The sequence below is a fragment of the Juglans microcarpa x Juglans regia genome, chromosome 1D, assembly GCF_004785595.1.
Source record: "Juglans microcarpa x Juglans regia isolate MS1-56 chromosome 1D, Jm3101_v1.0, whole genome shotgun sequence".
NCBI classification, from domain to species: Eukaryota; Viridiplantae; Streptophyta; class Magnoliopsida; order Fagales; family Juglandaceae; genus Juglans; species Juglans microcarpa x Juglans regia.
In genome coordinates, this window is record NC_054594.1 from 8,662,737 (window position 1) to 8,683,498 (window position 20,762).

A 20,762-nucleotide genomic window follows, 5' to 3' on the forward strand; every position below is an offset into this window, starting at 1 on the left:
ATAAATAATATATATATCAATTTATTAATAATCACTTCTTTAATTAGTAAGCAAAAATAAAATTAAAAAAATTAAATATATGAGTGGTCACAATGAGGAGACATACTGACATTATTCTTTCTCAAATAATTATCCTTTTATTTTTTGTTATTTTTTGTTGCAGTAAACGTGTCGTTCTCGAATTACCAATAATGATAATAAAACGCAATTACAAACAACAATAATAATAAAGGCTTGTTTGGAAATAGATCTCATCATAAAATTATCATCTCATTTCATCCTATCACTTCAAATTATTTTGCTTCTTGCAAAAGTGAAGTTTCCTTAAAATAAAATAATTAAAAGATTTTAAATTGCTGCTCGTGCTACTTGCAAAATATTAATCTTATTGAGATATCCATACTTTAAAACTTGAATGAAAATAATTTTAGGTGTAGAGCAAAACAAATAAGATAAGGAATAATAATACGATTGATGTAACAAAAGGCTTACTTTGAGTACCTTTCCCTTCAAAGTAACAAAAGCACTGTATCCTTATCCAGCCTCTTATCCGGCCTCCCTAAACAGATTATTACGAGTGTTGAAAGGACAAAACACAGGCTCTTAAACAACTATTCTGGTTTACTTTTATCATTAATTAAAACTCGTCCAACATACAAGACAAGGCACATTCAAGAAGAGGATAGCAGCCGCTTATGAACAGTGGTTAATTGGAGATCAACCACGACTTGAAATTGCTTCATTCTTCAATCTTTCGATGTTATGACAAGCAACCCCAATGCACCAATAAGAATATACTGCAACAGAGAAATGGCACATATGACTTCCCATACAAAACCAAATCAGATACCGACCACAAAAAGAGGAAATGACTCTAAATCCACAGTTACAGATTATTGGAAATTACCAAAACTAAGCAAAAAGGGTTTAAATCAAACCTTGATAAGTGGCTTTTCAGTCATGATAATCGTCACCCAGCCAACATAAGGTAGGAACCTGCCAGCAACATAAATGTAATCTAAGCAGTATGAAGATCTATTTTTCAAATTTGAGGGAAAAAAAGGTGCATGATCTTTTTATTTGTTTATTTTGGATTCACCCTTTCAGCATGCTATTTTATCAAGATATTTTATTGGGTTTTGGAAAGAGAAAAAAAGTATGAATAGATGAAAAAATTGAAGATTTGCAATTGAAAAATGTTTGTGTTTGAGTGATGTTTAGGAAGGAGATGAGATGAGATAGGTTGAAATGGGTTCCCAAATGAAGCCTAAATGATAATTTCAAAACCATGATACATCCAAATTGCCCTAGAAATATACCGTCTGGGGAGGATGGTGGTGTGTATATGCGTGCTGGTGCATTACAATGAACTTCATGCATCACATGGTGTACATGGCAACACTGCATGGTTCTCCACGCTAACATGGTGCAAGTATAAGCCAAAAACATTCAAAAGATGAAGAGTATTGCCAGAGTTTTTACCCTACAGCTCTGCCCATTATATGGTGCCGTTGAAGCCAGAGTTGGCGATGAGCATACAAAACCCTGTCGTCATCATCATTATTATCTCCTGGGATGGACAATAATTCATAACAATGGAAGAACATTAGCATTATGGCAGATGATTCACAAAAAATACACCAGGCAATGTTATAATACAATTAACGTGTTCAAGTACAGAGAGAGAGAGAGAGAGAGAGAGAGAGAATGAATTATGTGCTATGAAAAACCCTTGAACAATGACACAAGACCACCGCCACATGTAACCCCCATCTAAGACCCTGGGAGATTATATGGACCAGCTCACTAAATTCCAAACAAAATTGTTTAATGTTCCAAAATCTGGCACCTTTTGTAAGGACATCAACCCCGCCAGTATCTTGCCTTTGATGGACCTGTAAGAACAATCAACGATTTAGACTCACTAAACAACACTGATCATAACTCATTCATCTCACTAAAGAAAAGGCAAAAGCTCAGTAATAATGGAATGTGCAAAATGTCACTTTCAATTAACTCCTAACAATTCTTTCTGCCTGAATGCCAAAAAAAAAATGTCTCAATTGCACACTTAGAAATTAATTGCAGTCCAGTTTTCTCCTGTCATGCAACATATCTTGTTTCACAATCCCAAAATCTCCTGACAAGAAATCTTTTTAAAACTAATTTCATAAGCAATTATAATGCCACAGACTGTATCATTTGTTTGGTGCATTATGGCTTTTTTTGGATAGGTATGTTTGGAGCAATATAGTTACAATAATTAAACTTTGGATGTTTGTAATGCTGTCGATGATAAATTTCTAGAAATCCCCAAGCCATTTATAGATAATGGGTATCAGTCATATTGGAGTAACAAACGAAGGCATGCAGCTGCATAAAGAGAAGACTGGGTCTTCAGAACAAACAGCACTGTACTTAAGTGACTGTGCTATACAAGGACAGAGTTAACTTACCACAAACTGACTCCACATACCAACCCAAGTCAATTTGGCCTTCTTCCAAGTATCTCCCAACCCCAATTATTTAAGAAAATTAGGTTCAGTTACGACAATATAGTTACTTACCAAAAAAAAAAAAATGAACCCATAAACCAACCCAAGTAAATTGGAATTAAGGCTTAGTTAAGTTGAATTGAGCATCTGCTAAACAAGAAAAAAAGGGGCTGGGATGAGGGGAGTTTTTCCATAATCGAGAGAAGTTACCAAGTAAGTCAAAATTGACAGGAGCAAAAAAAAATGGGATTATCTTCATTTGAACTGAGGGCTAGTGGTGGTAACAAAAGACATTTTACAGGGAACAAGAACTACAGAGTCAACCCTATGAGCAACAACAAACATTCTATGGGTGTTACTCTATACCAAGAATGCAGATCAAAACATCTCATGTTTTCATACATTCATCAAGCCCAATATTTTTGCCAAATCAAGCAGAACATTCATGCCGCTAAGCACCATCATCTATATGGGTCAGGTGTTGACAGATGAATTAAAGCATCCAATTGAGCACTTCTGTTGGCTAATTTCGGATACACAGGATCTAATAGACTTACAAGTCAATAAGAATACTTACAAGCCTACTTATACTCAATAAGAATACACTAAGGTGGAGATCTCAGTGAGCATTACAATAACATTTAATCACGGTATTTCATCGAAATCAATCATATAAGGTCTGCATAAAGTGTTTACCTTAATTACACGATGGACAATTGGAATGTCGCGACCCTGAAAAATTATATAAATGAAACAGGAAAATTATATTTTATCATAGAGAAGAAAGAGGGAGAGAAGGTGAAAGAAAGCATCACATCTCAAGAACAAAAATAATTACATAGACATCCATGCATGCTAAAACTGTGACCCCCACAGATTCCGCTTGGGATCGAACGGACATCCGAGGCGTCGGGACATGCAATACAAGGTCACCTGCTCCCATTCATGACATATAAGATGCAATGTTCCTAACATGCATCTAACATTATGCAATATTCGCAGCGGATAATTTTTTTTTTTTTTAGTAATACTATGCACCAAACTTATAATATCTCAAATACTTAAAACATACTTCATACATAAAGACATACTAAACAACTGAGATCACAACACTAGTCCAAAATAGTTGTGAACAAAAGAGTACTGGAGATTGAACTCCACAAAATACAAGTAGTAATCTAGGGCAACTACATCTATGTCTCACCGTTGCTTAGTCGACCGTTTCTAGTTGGTCGATTCTCGGTTCTCCTTCAGATCCTGTAACAAGATCTACCATTCGGGGAGAATGGTAGTTGGAACTACCACAATGAGATTTGATTACAAATCTCAGCAAGTTAACAAAAGACATTCACACAGGTAAATGATGTATGCATGGCAATATAGGCATGAATGCACAATCAAGTCAATAGTAAACATAACATAACCTGACATGACATGGCATTAAATAATAAGCATAACATGACTTGAAATAACATGGCATGAACTGACATAACTCAAACTGGAACTGAAACTTAGCTTGACGTAACATAAACTTGAAACTTGACATGAACGTCGGCTTGAACATAACATAATGTGAAACATGACTTGAATGTGAAATACATAAACTTAGAATCTTGCTCAGTAGACTTAATTAATAAAGTGACCATACAGGTGCTACACGGGTCCCCTTGAGCTGTATGTTCCTGCCGATTACCGCATCACAACACAGGTGTGTCTATACTAGTTGTGAGTGCGTTAATAAGTATTTCACAGTTGTTGTGGCCCCACGTATTCTACGTGTCACAATTGTTGTGTCTCACGTAGTGTATGCTCCACAGTTGTTGTGGCCCCATGAATTGTTTGTGCCACACTTGCTGTGGACACACGTAACATAAAGTGTGGCTCCATCGGCGTTAGTGCCTGGCGCGCTCCGGTGACCAGCTAGTTAGGCCCCATTCGCAACCTGTTGACTGTAATTCGTCAACCTAGGGAATTTCACACCTATTTAGACACTCCAACATGAACAAAGGAGTTCCACTAGGATATTATCACATCCTAGCGCTTAGGGTCGTGATTGACATGAATAACTTAACTGGCATACATGACATCTCGTAATGTGACGTGACATGAACGTGACATAAAAGACAACTCTTGGCATAGCGTAACGTGACATGAACGTAAGACGACAGACATGACATATTTTGAGACATAAATGTAATAGAAAATATTTCATAACATGACATACATGTAACAGACAATATTTCGTGACATAGCATAACATGTAACAGACAATATTTTGTAACATGGCATAACATCTGACATGATATACATATAACAGATGGCATACGTAATGTGACATACTTGTAACAGACAGTAACATGTGACAGAATATATTGTGTAACAAATAACATTTTCGTGACAGAATAATTCATGTAATAGATAAACATGTGATGACATGGCATATATGACAACATATGAACATAAACTGTAGTTCCCTTACCCATCACACATACACAGTAATCTGATAGTAAGTGAAGAGCTAACTTACCTCGATAGTCGCATTCTACGAGAAAAAGTGCGAAACACGAGAAACTGAAAGAGGGTATTCTAAAAGTTAGAAATTAATTACTAACGATTAGAAATATGAAAAAGAGACAACTTAGAGTAAAATTACCATTTTATCCTCTAGATGTGGGAAAACAACAATTTTACCTCTAACTTAAGGATTTCACATCCTAACTCCAAAAATTACTAAAATTTACATTACTCATGTAAATTTTGTCCTGAACTCAAATATCAACTCAGAAAAATTTAAAATCATTCACAACTATGGAAAACTCACTATGGCCGAAACCTACATAGGTCATTTCTCTTGATTTTGGTTGCAATTCTTTCGAATTTCAAAACTCATGATTAAACCAAAATTTTGTAACAACGATCTTCATATCCTAAGTTTAAAAACACACTTAAAATATCCATTAAGAAAAGCTAATCATCAACACCAAACTTTTTGTAAAAAGACCCAAACTTTTTAACAAAAAGTAAACCCTTAAAAACACAAGTTTTGACCTTAATAAAAACATCTCCAATAATTCCAAAAAAAATCAAATATTATTTCTAACATATTCATAACATCATCCTAAGATCAACCATGTTTTAAATTATCAAACCAAAGTTACCAAAAATCATAAAACGACACTTGGAGTTTTTGGTTTTAAACTTAGTCCAAAACAGAAACTTTTCTCTCCACTAACTTTGATCAATCTCTTGATCCATGGATTAAAGAAATGTGATCTTCAAACTAAAACATCTCATAGTTTAAAAAATGTGTCCTAAAGAAGATCCAACCATCAAACTTAAATCACAATGAATAAATTCATCAAAACATGGATCTAACCCAAAAAATCAAATCTTAGGCCAAACCAAAATCCTCTTGCATAGAAAATCATACATTTAAAACTAATACTAAATATTTTTGAAATAACATCCTAACATGTATATAAGAGGCTTAAGATCATCATATAAAAATATCAAGACCTTTGGAATAAGATTAAACCACGAAATATTTAAACTTTCATAAAAAAAAGACTGTTTTTCCACTTCCAGTTTTCAAGTTTCTAAAGCTAAGGATATCTATCATCAAAAGCTTTATTCATGCAACACTCCATAGAAAATCACATTCATAAACACGTGATAACAACACTCCATAAAATTTTCGAACCAAAACATGTCCATTAGCTTGGTCAAAAACTCCAAAACATAACATACTCTCCAATTTCACGCCTAGAATGACTTTTCCATAGTTAAAAATATTTTTGACCAATCAAATGAGCATGGAATGAGACTAATAAGATATCCACGGAAATTAGACTAAAAAACGAACAACTTTTATAAGGAGTCAACGTGAGAAAATACTTATAAATGGTCAAAAATGTCCATGCAAAAAGACACAGAAATCTACCTGAGAGAGCGCTTTTGGGTTTCTCTCTAAGAACGGAGGAAAGAAGTGATAAAATGGAGAGAAGTGTGTCTTACACGACTTTAGACTCCTGGAGGGGGAAGTTATGGGCTTTAAAGACCTTTGATTGGAGTTGGCTATGTAACATAAAGTGGAGGGTAATGAGGGCAAAGGACTGCCTGTAGCAGCTGTGAGAGATGGAGGTTGATGGAGTGGATTTCTCCTTCACATCAAGGCACTATTGAGTGCAACCAATGGCAGTGGATGGTCTGCCATGTAGGGGAGGAAACTTCTTCAAGAAACTTTGCAAGGTGGCCAATTTCGTAGGCCTTGGTGGGCCCCAACTAAGTGGGCTTCAATTTGGGGTTTAAAGGGGGTTTGGTTAGGGTTTGAGATGCTATCAAGCCCAAAATCAATTTTTCTTGACCCAATCAAATTTTCAAAGTTTAAAAGGTTGGATAATGATGTCATAACAAAGATTTGATTAATTAATAGCATGTGGAAGTGATTTAATCAAGTGATTAAACACAATGCTAGAAATCGGGTTAGAAATGGTTGAAGGCCAACTTTAGGGTTTGGGAAACTGTTTAGGGTTTCGGTTTCAACCAAGCTTTTGGGGTTTCAATTGGATTCCAACCATTTAGGTTTTGCTAGGATTGAAATCTTCTTTGGTCTGTCACAATTTGGTTGAACTGATGAAACAAAGTTTTGCTTAGGTGGCATAATCTCACACCTTGGTTTCCTTCACAAATCTAATGGTTTCTCTTTGTGCCAAGTGTCTAATACCATTCACTATGTGTGACTAAGATCTTGCTAAGTGTCCAAATAAAACTTCTCTAACCTAATTTGGACATTCCATACTGTAATTTTGAAAATACTACACTGGGTGCGCTTATCAAGGTTACTATTCACTCCAAAAAAAATGCATAAAAACTTAGTATTAAAAAATTATAAATATTCATATTAATCTATAGTGAAAATCGTTTACCGAAATTCAACCCTAAAGTGCCCCTAAAAAATAATTTCACAATTTTGAACAGTTATTTCGTCCTAAATTATGAAAATTGGTTATTGCGCCATAAAATCCTAAATAATCAACTAAGTCTGATGTCTTAGACCATAATGCATTTTAACACTTCTAACTACTTCAAATAATTAAACTCATATTCCTAGCACCATAGTGAGTGATAACACTAATCATGTTGACAGAATAAAACCTAAGCAATTGGTCGATTCGAAAAAACTTATGGGTTTTCCCGAGGTTCCTAAAGTTAATAGAAATTTCACTAGTGAATTTCTAGTGGGTTGTTATAAAAACACTACAAAATAGGAGAGAAATATTATCTTCATTAAAATAGAGATTTAATTGGCCTGCAAACCTGAAATTTTGCAGGTCGAAGTTGGTATTTACACAATGAACCAACTATAATGCATGAAAACTAAATAGTGCTTTATCTGGCCAAGAAAGAGTAGAAAAGCAAATGCCACTTCCCCGTCAAAGAGAATCTCCCAGATCTTGTGTAAAAATATATAATTTATTCTTTGAGCAAGGCACATGGCTCAACAAGAATCAGTACTTTAATATATACTAGGGCTGGGCTCCGACTCCGACGGAGTCGGAGTTGTCATTTCCGACCTCCGACTCCGACAAAAGTCAGAGCCGAATTTCCCCTCCGACTCCGACTCCGAACGTAGTCGAAGTCCGATTCTGATCGGAGGTCGGAGCTCCGACTTCGGATCGAAACTCCGACTGAAGTTCGGAGGGAGTTCCGAACGGAGGTCGGAGCTCCGACTCCGAACAAAATTTCCGAACTCAATTTCGGAAATTTTGTTCTTTTTATTATTATTATTTAAATTTTATTGTTCAATTTCGTTTCAAATAGTGAGCAACATATATATATTTTTTTAAAAGTGAACGATCTACAAATATTTGGTTTATTCAAGAGTTTTCAATAATTTAAATATTCGTTCTGATTTTGTTACTGAATTTTGATTATATCTTTAATTTGTTTTATGTCCGCCTGAAATTTAGCATTAAAAGTGCTCATGACTCATGAGTTGAAAATTACATAAATTTAAAATTTTATAAAAAAGAATGATGGTACGAATTTCTATAATTCGATTAATTTCAGTTGGATAATAAATTCTAAACGTTTGAGAGAGGATGGATAAGTACTAATAAAAATTATAGAATAAAGAGTACTTATCTCACGTCTTTGCTCGGGATATAACTACATAAATATAACTATATAAATAGTTTAAAAAGTAAATAACATGTATGATGTAGCCATAAGTTATAACAGTCTCATTTATAACGTAATAACAATATGACTCAATCTTGAAATATAACTACATAAAAATTAAACACGGATTTCACTCAAATACTTTTTGTTCCATTGGTCATGCCTGAAATGAAGATAGAAAGTAGTAATCAATAGATGAAAAAAAATTGATAATAAAAAATTGAATACGGTAAAAGAATAATTTGATTCTTACCAAGAAAGGAGGTTCTCTCAACTCCATCCCAACTCTCAAGTAGCGTCCGTTCCAGACTCTCAATCATCGGTAATTATGTTAGGGTTCACAATTAGATCTATAAAATCATAAAAAGTAGAAGTTAGAAACATTAAAAATAATTAAATCATCATTTAAAAGCATATAGACTTACCCGATTCAAGCCTATAGCTCTCGACATCAACGCCAACGGTATCTAGTCCAATAGGCGTTTCACTTATCCAATTCTGTGTGCAAACGCGGGCCTCTACGGTTGACGGTGACAATGAACTCCGATAAGCATCCAACACGCGACCTCCAGTGCTAAATGCCGACTCTGAGGCAACCGTAGTGACAGGAATGACTAGCACACCTCGGGCCACACGGGAAAGGACTGGATACTTGGTGGAATTAACTTTCCACCAAGTTAATAACTGAAATACATCACTAGGTGCCTCGACAGCTTTCATAAAATATCGTTCAACCTCATATATACAATGCATAATATTCCTTGTTGACATGAGTTAATGATACTGCTGTATAATACGATTGCCTCTAACCCCTACAAATGGGTCAGTATCACCTGAGGAAACTGTCAATCCTGTCGGCCTCGAATGTGAGGAGCTACCAACTGCGGATGAAGGCTGAGCACTAGTACTGTAGTGATGATATAAGTCATCAACATCACTTTTTAGCAATTTAATAAACTCTGCAGCCTTCACTGCCCCGAGGACGGAATTTACCCAAAATTCTAGAACGGCCAACTTAACTCGGGGGTCAAGGATTACAGCCACAAATAGCAATCTATTTATCTTCTCAATATTCCCCCAATATTTATCATATTTGATCTTCATCCTCGTAGCCATAGCAGATAACAATCCAGCAGAGTCAGTACAACTATTTTCCAACTGGAAGTGAAGCTTCGAGAGCTCGCTGAAAAATGAGTTCGCAGTCATATATTTGGATCCAGATAGCCGCATGGTTATCTCATAAAAAGTTCTTAAAAATTCAACAAAATAACTCACACTAGTCCAATCATGTGCATCCGGCGCACCGAACCCCTGTCCTGCTGGCTCCAACAAAGCATACCTCAGGCCCCCATCCTCGACCTCCATCCGCTCGAATGTTTTTGGGTACTTCTGTGCCACATCCAACATCATGTATGTAGAATTCCATTGAGTCGAAACGTCCAAGCACAGCATACTAGAACATTCAATCTTCAGATCTTTTGCTATTACCTTAAACTTGGCAAGCCTTTGAGGGGAACCCCTCACATATCGTACAATGTTGCGGACTCGGGTTATGGAATCATGAACCTCTTTTAATCCCTCAACAACTATGGGGTTAATGATATGAGCACAGTATCGAACGTGAATAAACTCGTGGGCCCGAATGACATTATCTCTCACCGTCGCGTTCCTCTTAAACCAATCAATTACTGTTTCATTCTGGTATTGTCAAATGTAATACACAGCACTTTTCAAATTCCCCAGTCCTTTAAACAATCATCCATCTTCGCCTCAATGGATGCACCTTTATGATCCACAATTTCTTTAAAACCAATAATTTTTTTATGGAAAATCCACTCACTGTCAATGTAGTGTGCTGTGATACACATGTAGCAGACGTTCTGTATGGAAGTCCATGTGTCAGTCGTAAAAGACACTCTCTGGCCAGTGGTAATAAACATCTTCCTCATCTCCTCATTGTCCTTCGCATGCCTCTTCATACAATCTCGCATCACTGTATATCATGATGGAATGAGAAATCATGGCTCAACAAAATTTAGAAACTTTTGAAAGCCTCTTTTCTCGACTGTGGTAAATGGCATCTCATCAGTAATTATCATCTCTGCAAGCATGTCCCTCAACATCTTCTCACTGTATTGAGGGATGACCAATTTCTTAGTCTGTGTACCATCAGTGGCTGTAGAAGTTTGGTAACTGAGGTTGGTCTGATCAGTGGCTTGCAATCCCTTCGCTATCTTATATCGTTGACAACCATTTAGATGTGCTATTAACACACTGGTACCTTGCTTCTTCGAATGGCATCCACAAAGTGATCCACAGTAATAGCATCTTGCTACTGGGTTCGCAATTTCACAGGGAATTTTGGTGAAATGCTCCCATGTCCACGACCTCTTTTTAAAAGGTCGTGGTGGTTGATCTTGCTCAATGGGCATCTCCTCCTCTTCGTTGAACATATCCTCATCCTCTATATCAACTGGGAGTGGGAGTCGACTACTCGCACAAGATGTAGCTGCCCTAAATGTGGCTCTAGGGGTGGAAGTACCCACCGATGTAGGAGTTGTAGCATTGGCATCCGCCACATCCCTTGTGGACAATCATCTCCACTATGTCTAGAATCCATATCACAATCAATGAAGCTGAAAAAATTAAATTAGAAGCAAAAAATTAGTTTAAAAATAAACTAGGCTATTGTATTATACAATAGGACATGTATTATTGTATCATAATATATTACTGTATCGATGTATTATTACATCGAGGTTCGGTTGACTTGCGCTCGACTCAACGGAACCCATCCAGAGAGGTTCGCTCGACGTGCGCTCGATGTTCGCTCGAGCAGAACCCATCCAGAGAGGTTCGCTCGACGTGCGCTCGATGTGCGCTCGAGCAGAATCCATAAAGAGAGGTTCGCTCGACGTGCGCTCGACGTGGCGCTCGAGCAGAATCCATCCAGAGAGGTTCGCTCGACGTGGCGCTCGAGCCAATGTTCAATACAACATGCGCTCGACTTCCGCTCGACACCTCGCTCGAGCACAAGTCTGCAATACAATGTAAAATTCAGGGTTTTGAGCGCCGTGTTGGGACTATATTGAATATTCAATACAACCAATTCACAAGAATCACAATTGCTGGCTCCAATTCAATAGAGACGTGCTTGAATTAAATTTAGGACTCACCGTAGGTGGAAGCTGAACAGAGGAGCAACGAGGAACGGTGGCACGAAGGAGCAACGATGAACGGCGGCACGCTGGCACTAGGAAGGAAGACGCGAGAGAGAAGGGATGGTTCAGTCACTGGGACGGGAGACGCGAGAGAGAAGGGAGAAGGAAGAAGAAGAACCGAAGAACTGAAGAAGAAGGGGGGGAACGTATGAAGGAAGTCTTCCTTAGGAAGACATATGAAACGACGCCGTTCCATATTAAGTGGAACGGTGTCGTTCAATAATTTTTTTTTAAACCCAACTGTAAAACGACGTCGTTTTACAGCTGGGTTTAAAAAAAAATCGGAGTCGGAGTCGGAGCTACAAGGAGCTCCGACTCCGACTCTGACTCCGACTCCGACTCCGAATGACTATTCGGAGCTACTCCGAATTCCGACAACTCCGACTCCGTCAGAGTCGGCATCAGAGCGGAGCTCGGACGGAGTCGGAATTCTCAGAATTTTGCACACCACTAATATATACTCAAAAGACAACTCAGGTAAGACATGCCTGATAAAAAGCAATACGAGTAAAAATTGATCAAAACTTAAGAAATTCTTCTGCTAGCACCCATTCCCAACCTTATAACACCATATCTTACAAAAATTGCCCAGGGGATGCTTTAAAGTTAGCTTCATTTTATAGTAATATCATTAGTTACATGATTTCTTCTCAGTTGGAGAAAAGGCATACCCATTCAGCTGCTCTATCTAATCCTTTTATTTATTGGATGTCTATACTGCGATCAACATGACTAGGCAGACAACAAATGTGTAACGCTCCAATGGAAGGCCTAAACTACATGGCCTATACTTTAAAAGGACTAGTCAATAATATAATTGGAGCTTCATTGGAACCTTATAAAGTGCAAGAACTTCTCTTTTCCAAATAATGTGAGATCTCATACACCACCTATCATTGTCCTTATCATATAGGATATCACAAAATGAAGACCCAACCACACCATAACTATTCACTTCCTAAATGAAGCAATTATGCTAGTCCTCCATGTTCTGTAGATTAAAAATGGAGACGGTTCTACCGAGTGTGTTCGCTACTTGTTTAGAACCCTATCAACACTCTACAAACAAAGCAAAAATCATAACGAACTAAACTGTGCAAAATAAAGGAAAAAAATTTAAAACAATCTTACATCAACATTGAAAACAACAATCTCCCCTGCACGAATAGGATCTTTGCTCATGTGTAAGAACAAGATGTCTCCCTGCATGAGGTTATAGTTTGTTAAGCAATGCAAGAAGCCAAGAACAGGATTGAACATGTTAATAGATACGTTTAAGATGGTACATTGCATGCATTTATGCAATGGCTTTCTTCCCCATTGCCTTCTCATCGTAGAAAACAATTTTATGTGAATATACTTTGATAAAGAAAGAACCAATCATTACCCCTTGTAAATTTTGAAAAAAGAAATAAGAAATGAGAATAGAAGAGATTTTTCTTCTCTTCCTTCTTTAATAATAGGATAGGGTATTACGCAATTATTGCAGAAGTAGTTTTACGAGAAAAAAGTAAAAATTCTAGATTCCAAGACACAACAAAACTACTTGATAAACACCATACTTGGATAAAAATAATTGAAACCTCCACACATTTGATTCACTTACCCTCTTGAAGCCAGGTTCCATGCTTTCAGAAAGTACAACAACAACAGGGGACTCACTGCCAGTGATACACATCAATGCCTTCCAAATTATTAATGCAGAAGTAACAATCATGCCTGTTGCAAAAGCATAACAACTATGTCAAGGAATTTTATGCAGAGAGGTTAGGAAACAACATCGACACCATGACGCTGTATTTTGTTCTGGGAAAGCAATGAAATAATGAGGAAAATGCTTAGAACTATCAAAAATTGAACGAGGTAATCATTTTATATTGCCTTTGCACATAGTTCAAAACACTAACTCGATCGGCACTTATCAAGTTATTGCCAAGCTTTAATATAAAAGCTTAACATTACTGATAAGTAAATAAAAAATCTAAAAGCTACACATATCACGCAAAATATAAAACCAGTACGCTGTCTCTCTTCCTATTCTTCTACTTTTCCTTATTTTATTTAGCGTTTTATGAGTTAGCATTCAAAAAGCGGACCAAGCCCGTGACTTTATTTTCCAAGTATGAATTATCAGACGTAATACAACACCTAGACGTGCTTCAAAAGGCTAAAGAAACTCAATAAGTTAAATGCATAGACACAGTATACATCATTCAAAGCTTCAATTTTTAATTTGTTCCCCACATTTTCTTAGCACCTGAACAGAGCATAGTCAAATAAGTTGCTCATGCAACACGATTTGAAGCACATATTTTTTAAAATAAAGGTATAGAAGAACGTATAGCTACAGAAATACGTATAGATATGGGTGTAGAGGGGGAGAAAAAGAGAGAAGGGAGAGAACCGAGAGTGATGGCCTGTGTGAGGATCTGAAGGGATTTGATAGAGTCCATCGTCTCACCTATCCACCCCATTTCCCTTTTCTTTTTTCTTTTCCAAAGTCTTCTCTCTTGCTCTCTCTCTCTCTCTGCGATCACTTACACCACAACGACTCTCTCACGTCTTCACTCTTCTGAGTCTTCTCTTCTTTCTTTTCTTTAGCCCAAAGAGTTACTTGACCGCTGCTTCGCTTCTTCCTCGTTTTCCTTTTTTTTTTTTTTTTGAAGATCGCTGATTTGGACCTCGTTAATCCGATGATGTGGCAGACCTATCAGCAGCTGCCACGTCGGGAAGCTACCGAGTCAGCCAATTTATTTATAAAAATAAAATGCAATAAAATATAAAATATAAGAAATAAAATGACTCCAAATCCATGAAGCAACACTAGTCAACCTGTCCCCACACCCCCACCCATACCCCCAATTCATTCTGCCAACCTTTACAGAAACAATTTTCGATGACCCTACGATTAGAAAATAAAGTTGTCACTTCTCTTCAATAAATATGCTCAAAAGGAAAAACCAAAAACAGAGAGGGCGGTTTAATTACTAGCATGCATCTGGAACAGAAACGAAGATCAAATGATGATGTACATACAAGTTTACATGATGAGTTTACATACTAGCAAGTGATAATCTTCATCTTTCATGGTCTTGTATAAATATATATGACCTTTATTTTGGAGTATCACTCATTTCAAAGTCTAAAGTTCAACGTCTCATAAGTGTAAACAATTATTTGGAATCATACTCCTAGTGAAAAGTCAACGATTTAATCAGTTCTATATAATGAAACTTTCAAGGATACAGTGTACAAAACTGAGATTTACTCTATAAGGATGGGTCCGAATGACTCTGCCTCGGAGAGATTCTCCGATATCGGAAAAGGAAAAAAAAATATATATATATATATATGACTGACACAATAAAAATAGAATAGCAACACGAATAATAATAATATTGAACATTATTACAATTTTTTCCATTCAACAAAAAAGGGACAACAATAATACAATTATACAATTACTGTATAATACTCAAACACGAGGTATAAAAGTTAAAAAAAAAAAAAACAAACAAACAAAAAGAAGTTGAACATCTAATTAAGAATATCAATGGCCTACATTTATAAATCACTAAAACAAAATTGGATGCTAAAAACCGTCGCCACGGTCATCGTCCTAATTATTGCATAAAGGTTTGTTCTCGACCCAAAACCCAATCCTTCACGATGGCACAGCAGAGAAAAGAAGAGGCTTAAAATTCAGAAACCAAAACATAAGGGATCAAACTAACAGCTGCAGATGGTCTTGTGACATGCATCCAATCTAACTACCTTATTCAACATAAATTTTTCTTTTAAATCCAATCTTAACAGTATTTTTGGTTGAGTGCTAAAGATTATCTTACTTGAGTTGCTTGGGAAGCTCCTTTATGTCCACTCAAACCTTGATTGAACCAGAAAAACAAAATGGTAAACTCTGAAATCAACATAAAAGCGTAACTGAAAGGAAAACAAAAAGATAATAATTTGAAATGACTAAACCCCGGTTTAGATTGGAAACTCATCTCAAACATTGGTCAAGAACATATATCTATATTTTGGTGAGAGGTGAGTTTTCTTGAAAGCTCCAAGAAAGTTCCAAGAAACTGAGAGGTGAGTTAAATGAGAGTTTGTTATTCCTCGGGTTCTCTTCACGTAGAGGGGCCATGGTAGCCAAGAACATCGAGGCAGGTCGACGTTCTTACGTTGAACTTATTTCGATGGTTCTGCAACCTCTACCTAAAATGTATGTGCCCCATCGTGGGCCAAAGTACGTGGATGGGGAAATTTGTTTTCAGTTTACTAAGGAGGTTGCTTTTCCATTTGTGCTGAAGTTCCTAAGGCAAAGGCCCTCGTTGGACGCGATTTGGTCGTTTATTCATCTCCACTGGGGATTATCATGCATGCCGGTGGTTTCAGCTATGAAAAGACCAAGAAACGCTTTCAAGCGAATGTCAAATGAACAAGATTTCTTGAAAGCTCTCTCTCGTGAAACTTGTGAGGTTAATGGGGTTCAATATCGAGCTTTTCGTTAGAAACTAGATTTTAATGAAGATGAAGAACCATTGCTGGTTCTAGTATGGATAGTTCTGCCAGGTCTTCCACCAAATTTTTTTCATGAATCTTTTCTAAAGATTTTAACTACTCCGATTGGACGGTACATTAAAAGAGACAACCCAATGAAATGTGCTACTCGCACGGATGGGGCACGTTTATGCTTGGAGATGGATGCAGCAAAAGAACCGATTTCTCTTTTCTGGATTGGGATGCTAAGGTCGGGACGAAAAGAGGAAGTACTTTATGAGACTCTCCCAGTGTTCTGTTCAAGATGTAAGGTACAAGGGCACAACGTACGTACGTGTAGATTGAAGACTCAGATAGATGGAGAAAATGTTTGGGTATGTAAAAATACAAAGGACATAGAAGCTGCAAAAACAGATCAACAAGTTGTTCCAAAAGATGATATAGATAAAGGCAAGGGATTGATGATGATGGGATCAGGAACGGAACAAGGAAATACAAGTGAAAATTTGGCTACGCTAATACAGAAGCCTTCAGATCAAATCTTAATGCAATATGATGATGGTGCAAAGGAGGGACAGTTTCAAGAAAAACTGAAGGGAAACAGAACTGATGTTCGGTCGAGCGAAGAAAATGTTTTATCAGGTAAGGAGTATCATGTAGAGGAAATAGAAGAAGAGGAAATAGAGGGAATTGAAATAAATGGTACTTTAAGTTTGGAATTTGAGGGGTTGCCGGAAGCGAAGGCTGATGAAAACGTTAATTGGGGGACTATGTTTCTGAAATTGAGAGGGATTTGAACTTTGAAAATGTAGCAAACCAGAGAGATTCTGATTCGGAACTGGAAATTATACCTGAGGATAATGCTGAGGAACACTTGTATGGAGGACTCTGTTTCTGAATCGGATACAAAATTAAATGTTGAAAATTTTTCAAAGCATAGAGATTATGCGACGGAAAATGAGGGTGCTGATATTAAGAAAAAAGGAGCTCGAAAAACATTTGAAAAGGTTTGTAGTTCGAACCGGGTGATAGCCCGGCCAAAATAAATTTTCTCTATGATTGGTCCAATTTTATCATGGAATATTAGAGGTATTGGCACCTTTAGAGGTAAATTAAAAATTTTGGTTAAGAAATTAAAACCAAAAATTGTTACTTTAATGGAACCTTTTGCCTTGTCTGATAAGGTGCAGGATGTATTACACTTATTACACATGGATAAGTTTATTACTAATGAAGGGCAGGCTGGTAAAATTTGGGTGCTTTGGCAAAATGATATTTCAGTTCAGCTGGTTTTATGTAAAGAACAATTTATTTTAACTCGTGTTGGAGATGGGGTTACAAATGTACTTTGCTGCTTTGTATATGCCAAATGTAATATGGTGGAAAGGAGAGATGTATGGGAGTCTCTCAATGGTCAAGTTCTAGGAAATGAACCCTGTATTATTGTAAGTGATTTCAATATTATAAGAGATGACTCGGAACGTCGGGGTGGCAGAACTCGTCCGAGAATGGCAATGGAGGATTTTAATTCTTGGATTGATAATTGTGGATTAATGGATATGAAGTCTTTGGGAAGAAGGTTCTCTTGGTGTAATGGGCAAAGAGGTCTATCAAGAAGCTGGGCAAAATTGGACAGATGTTTATTGAATGCTAGTTGCTTAACAAGATTTCCAAATGTGAGTAACTGCTATTTACCAAGATCAACTTCAGATCATTCACCAATGTTCATGAAATTTCAGTCAGACCCTTTCTCTTATAGACCTTCTCCATTTCGGTTTCAACAAATGTGGATAGAACATCCAGAATTTCATGATTTTGTAGGGAGAGTCTGGAAGGAGGATGTAGGGGGAATGGACCTTTTGAAATTGGCTTTCAAGCTGAAAAAATTAAGAGGGGCTTTGCGAGAGTGAAATAAGAGAATTTTTGGAATAACTGAAGCACATATACAAGGGTTAGAAGCTCAACAGGAATGGGATCCAGGGATCGAATAGGAAATTATGCTTAAACATATGGAATTAGCTAATTAGAGACGCTCGGAAGAAACTAGATTGGCTCAAATGGCGAAAGTTAAATGGCATGCGGAAGGGGATCAAAATTCACATTTCTTTCATGCGTATTTATCTTACAAAAAAAAAAAAAAGCGAGTCACAGAAATGAGGATCCAAGATGGCACGTATTTGAGATCACCCGAGGAAATTCATTTAGAGCAGTAAATTATTTCTCTAATTTTCTGCAAAATGAGAGTCAGGAAAGTTTGTCGGATTTATCTCAGCTTATATCGCCCGTTATAACATTGGAGGAGAGTGAGGCAATTGGTGCAATTCCTTTGATCAATGAAGTGAAAAATGCTTTGGATTTCATTCCTTTTAATAGTGCTCCGAGGCCAGATGGTTTTGGATCGGGTTTTTTTAAAAGCGTTTGGGACATTATTAAGATGGATATCATGATAGCAATGGAAGAATTTTTTAGAGAGGGTAAATGGTTGAGATTTTATAATTCTTCTTATGTGGTATTAATTACAAAAATGGATACATTAATGGGGTTTGATAAATTTAGGCCTATAAGTCTTTGTTCAATGTTTTATAAAATTTGTTCAAATGTGATTGTGAACCGTTTGGCAATTCTACTTCCAAAAATAATTTCTTTTGAACAAAGTGCGTTTATTCCTAGAAGAACTATATTTGAAAATATCAGTCTGACTCAGGAAATGGTCCATTCTATTAATAAAAAAATACATGGGGGAAATGTGGTGTTGAAACTTGACATGGCCAAAGCATATGTCTGTGTTGATTGGGAGTTCCTCCTGAAGGTGCTCCGATTCTTTGGGTTTTCTACTACAGTTTGTGGCATGATTAGCGAGTGTATCACTATGCCTTGGTACTCTATACTGATAAATGGTACTATAAAAGGCTTTTTGAACGGTGGTAGAGGATTGAGACAAGGGGATCCATTGTCCCCTTATTTGTTTATTATTTTACAGGAAGTCTTTTCTCGTCTAATAAAACAAAGTGTGGAAGAGAAAAGTTTTGGCCAATTCACACAAGCTCGATGTACTACTTTAGTCTCTCATCTAATGTATGCGGACGATGTGGTCATCTTCACTAATGGAGGCCATAGATCAATTCGGTGCATTCTAAATATCTTGGCTACATATGAGAAGTGGTCTAGTCAATTGATAAATAAAGAGAAAACAGCTATGTTTTTCTCAAAAAAAATTCCAATAGCTGGAAGAAGAAATCTCAAAAGATTGACGGGTTTTTTAGAAGGAAAATTTCATTTTAAATATTTGAGAGTTCCTATTGTTTCCGAAAGACTTAAAATTGGAGATTTGGAGGAGTTGGTGAGTAAGGTTAAAAGAAAAATAAGTGGATGGAAAATGAGATTGTTATTGGTGGGGGGAAGAGTGATTTTATTGAGACATATCCTTGCTAGCATGGCTTTACATCTACTGACAGTTTTGCAAGTTCCCAAACTAATTATCTCTTCTTTAAATCGGTTAATGAGCTCCTTTTTTTGGGGAGAAAGTGATGAAAATGAAAAGAAAAAATGGGTTGCTTGGAGAAAAATATGTAGGCCAATAGCAGAAGGAGGTTTGGGTATTAGATCTTTGAGTAAAATGCAAAATGCTCTTCATTTAAAATTCGCCTGGAAACTGATGCATGAAAACTCTCTTTAGGCAAACTTTTTTCGTTCAAAATATGTGGGGAATAAACCTTTGATGCTTCTAGCTCAAAAGGGTACAAGGTTTTGGCGTATGATCGTTAGAAGTATCCCTACTGTCTTGAGCAATTCTAAATGGAAACTCAGAGAAGAAAATGTATTTTTCTAGTATGATAAGTGTTGGATCAGGGGCCTTTTGCTGATAATTTTCTTGTGAGTGAGCAACTTCTATTGAAAGTTAAAGATTGCCTACTGGCTAGGGGATGAGATATGGAGCTGTTAGATAGGCTAGTGGGGACTAAAAATGCAGAGAGGGCACTAAACGTCCTTGCTAATTGTAAAGAGGGAGAGGATATGCTAATTTGGACTAAAATTGAAAGTGGTAATTTTACCACCAAATCAGCCTGGGAATGTGTTTGGGTAAGAGGCCAGAGTTTTTAGGGGCATAAATGGATTCGGAATGATATGCTCCCAAAAAAATTTTCTGTTCTAATGTGGAAGGCATGGCATGGTGCTTTAGCAATGGATGATAGAATTAGGAGAATTGGAATTCCTTTGATCTCGAAGTGTAACTGCTGTAGTCAAGAAAAACATGAAGATCTAAATCAAGTTTTATTTGAGGGAGAGGTTGTAGCTGAGGTTTGGAAAAAATTTGGAGCTATTCTTAGTCTGTCAATTGGAAGAAATTGGCATGAAACTT

The 20,762-nt window shown here is 36.8% G+C and overlaps 1 protein-coding gene across 2 annotated transcripts; it reads right to left on the bottom strand.

Annotated features, from left to right (window-relative positions):
• Nucleotides 1–456: 456 nt before the first annotated feature.
• LOC121235336 (signal peptidase complex catalytic subunit SEC11C-like) lies at nucleotides 457–14,481 on the bottom strand. 2 transcript variants are annotated; one of them, XM_041131688.1, is made up of 8 exons: nucleotides 14,301–14,481; nucleotides 13,503–13,615; nucleotides 13,028–13,099; nucleotides 3,192–3,227; nucleotides 1,850–1,895; nucleotides 1,483–1,570; nucleotides 939–996; nucleotides 457–797 (listed from the first exon to the last, which is right to left on the bottom strand). In XM_041131688.1, the coding sequence occupies exons 1-8, from the start codon at nucleotides 14,368–14,370 to the stop codon at nucleotides 747–749; spliced, it is 534 nt and encodes a 177-aa protein (XP_040987622.1). In that variant the 5' UTR covers nucleotides 14,371–14,481; the 3' UTR covers nucleotides 457–746. The 2 variants fall into 2 exon arrangements, 1 of the variants encoding a protein (XP_040987622.1); XR_005934569.1 differs by lacking the exons at nucleotides 457–797; nucleotides 939–996; nucleotides 1,483–1,570; ... (2 more) ...; nucleotides 13,503–13,615; nucleotides 14,301–14,481 and adding exons at nucleotides 7,812–8,008; nucleotides 12,345–12,496 and having other exon boundaries at nucleotides 3,107–3,227.
• Nucleotides 14,482–20,762: the final 6,281 nt, after the last annotated feature.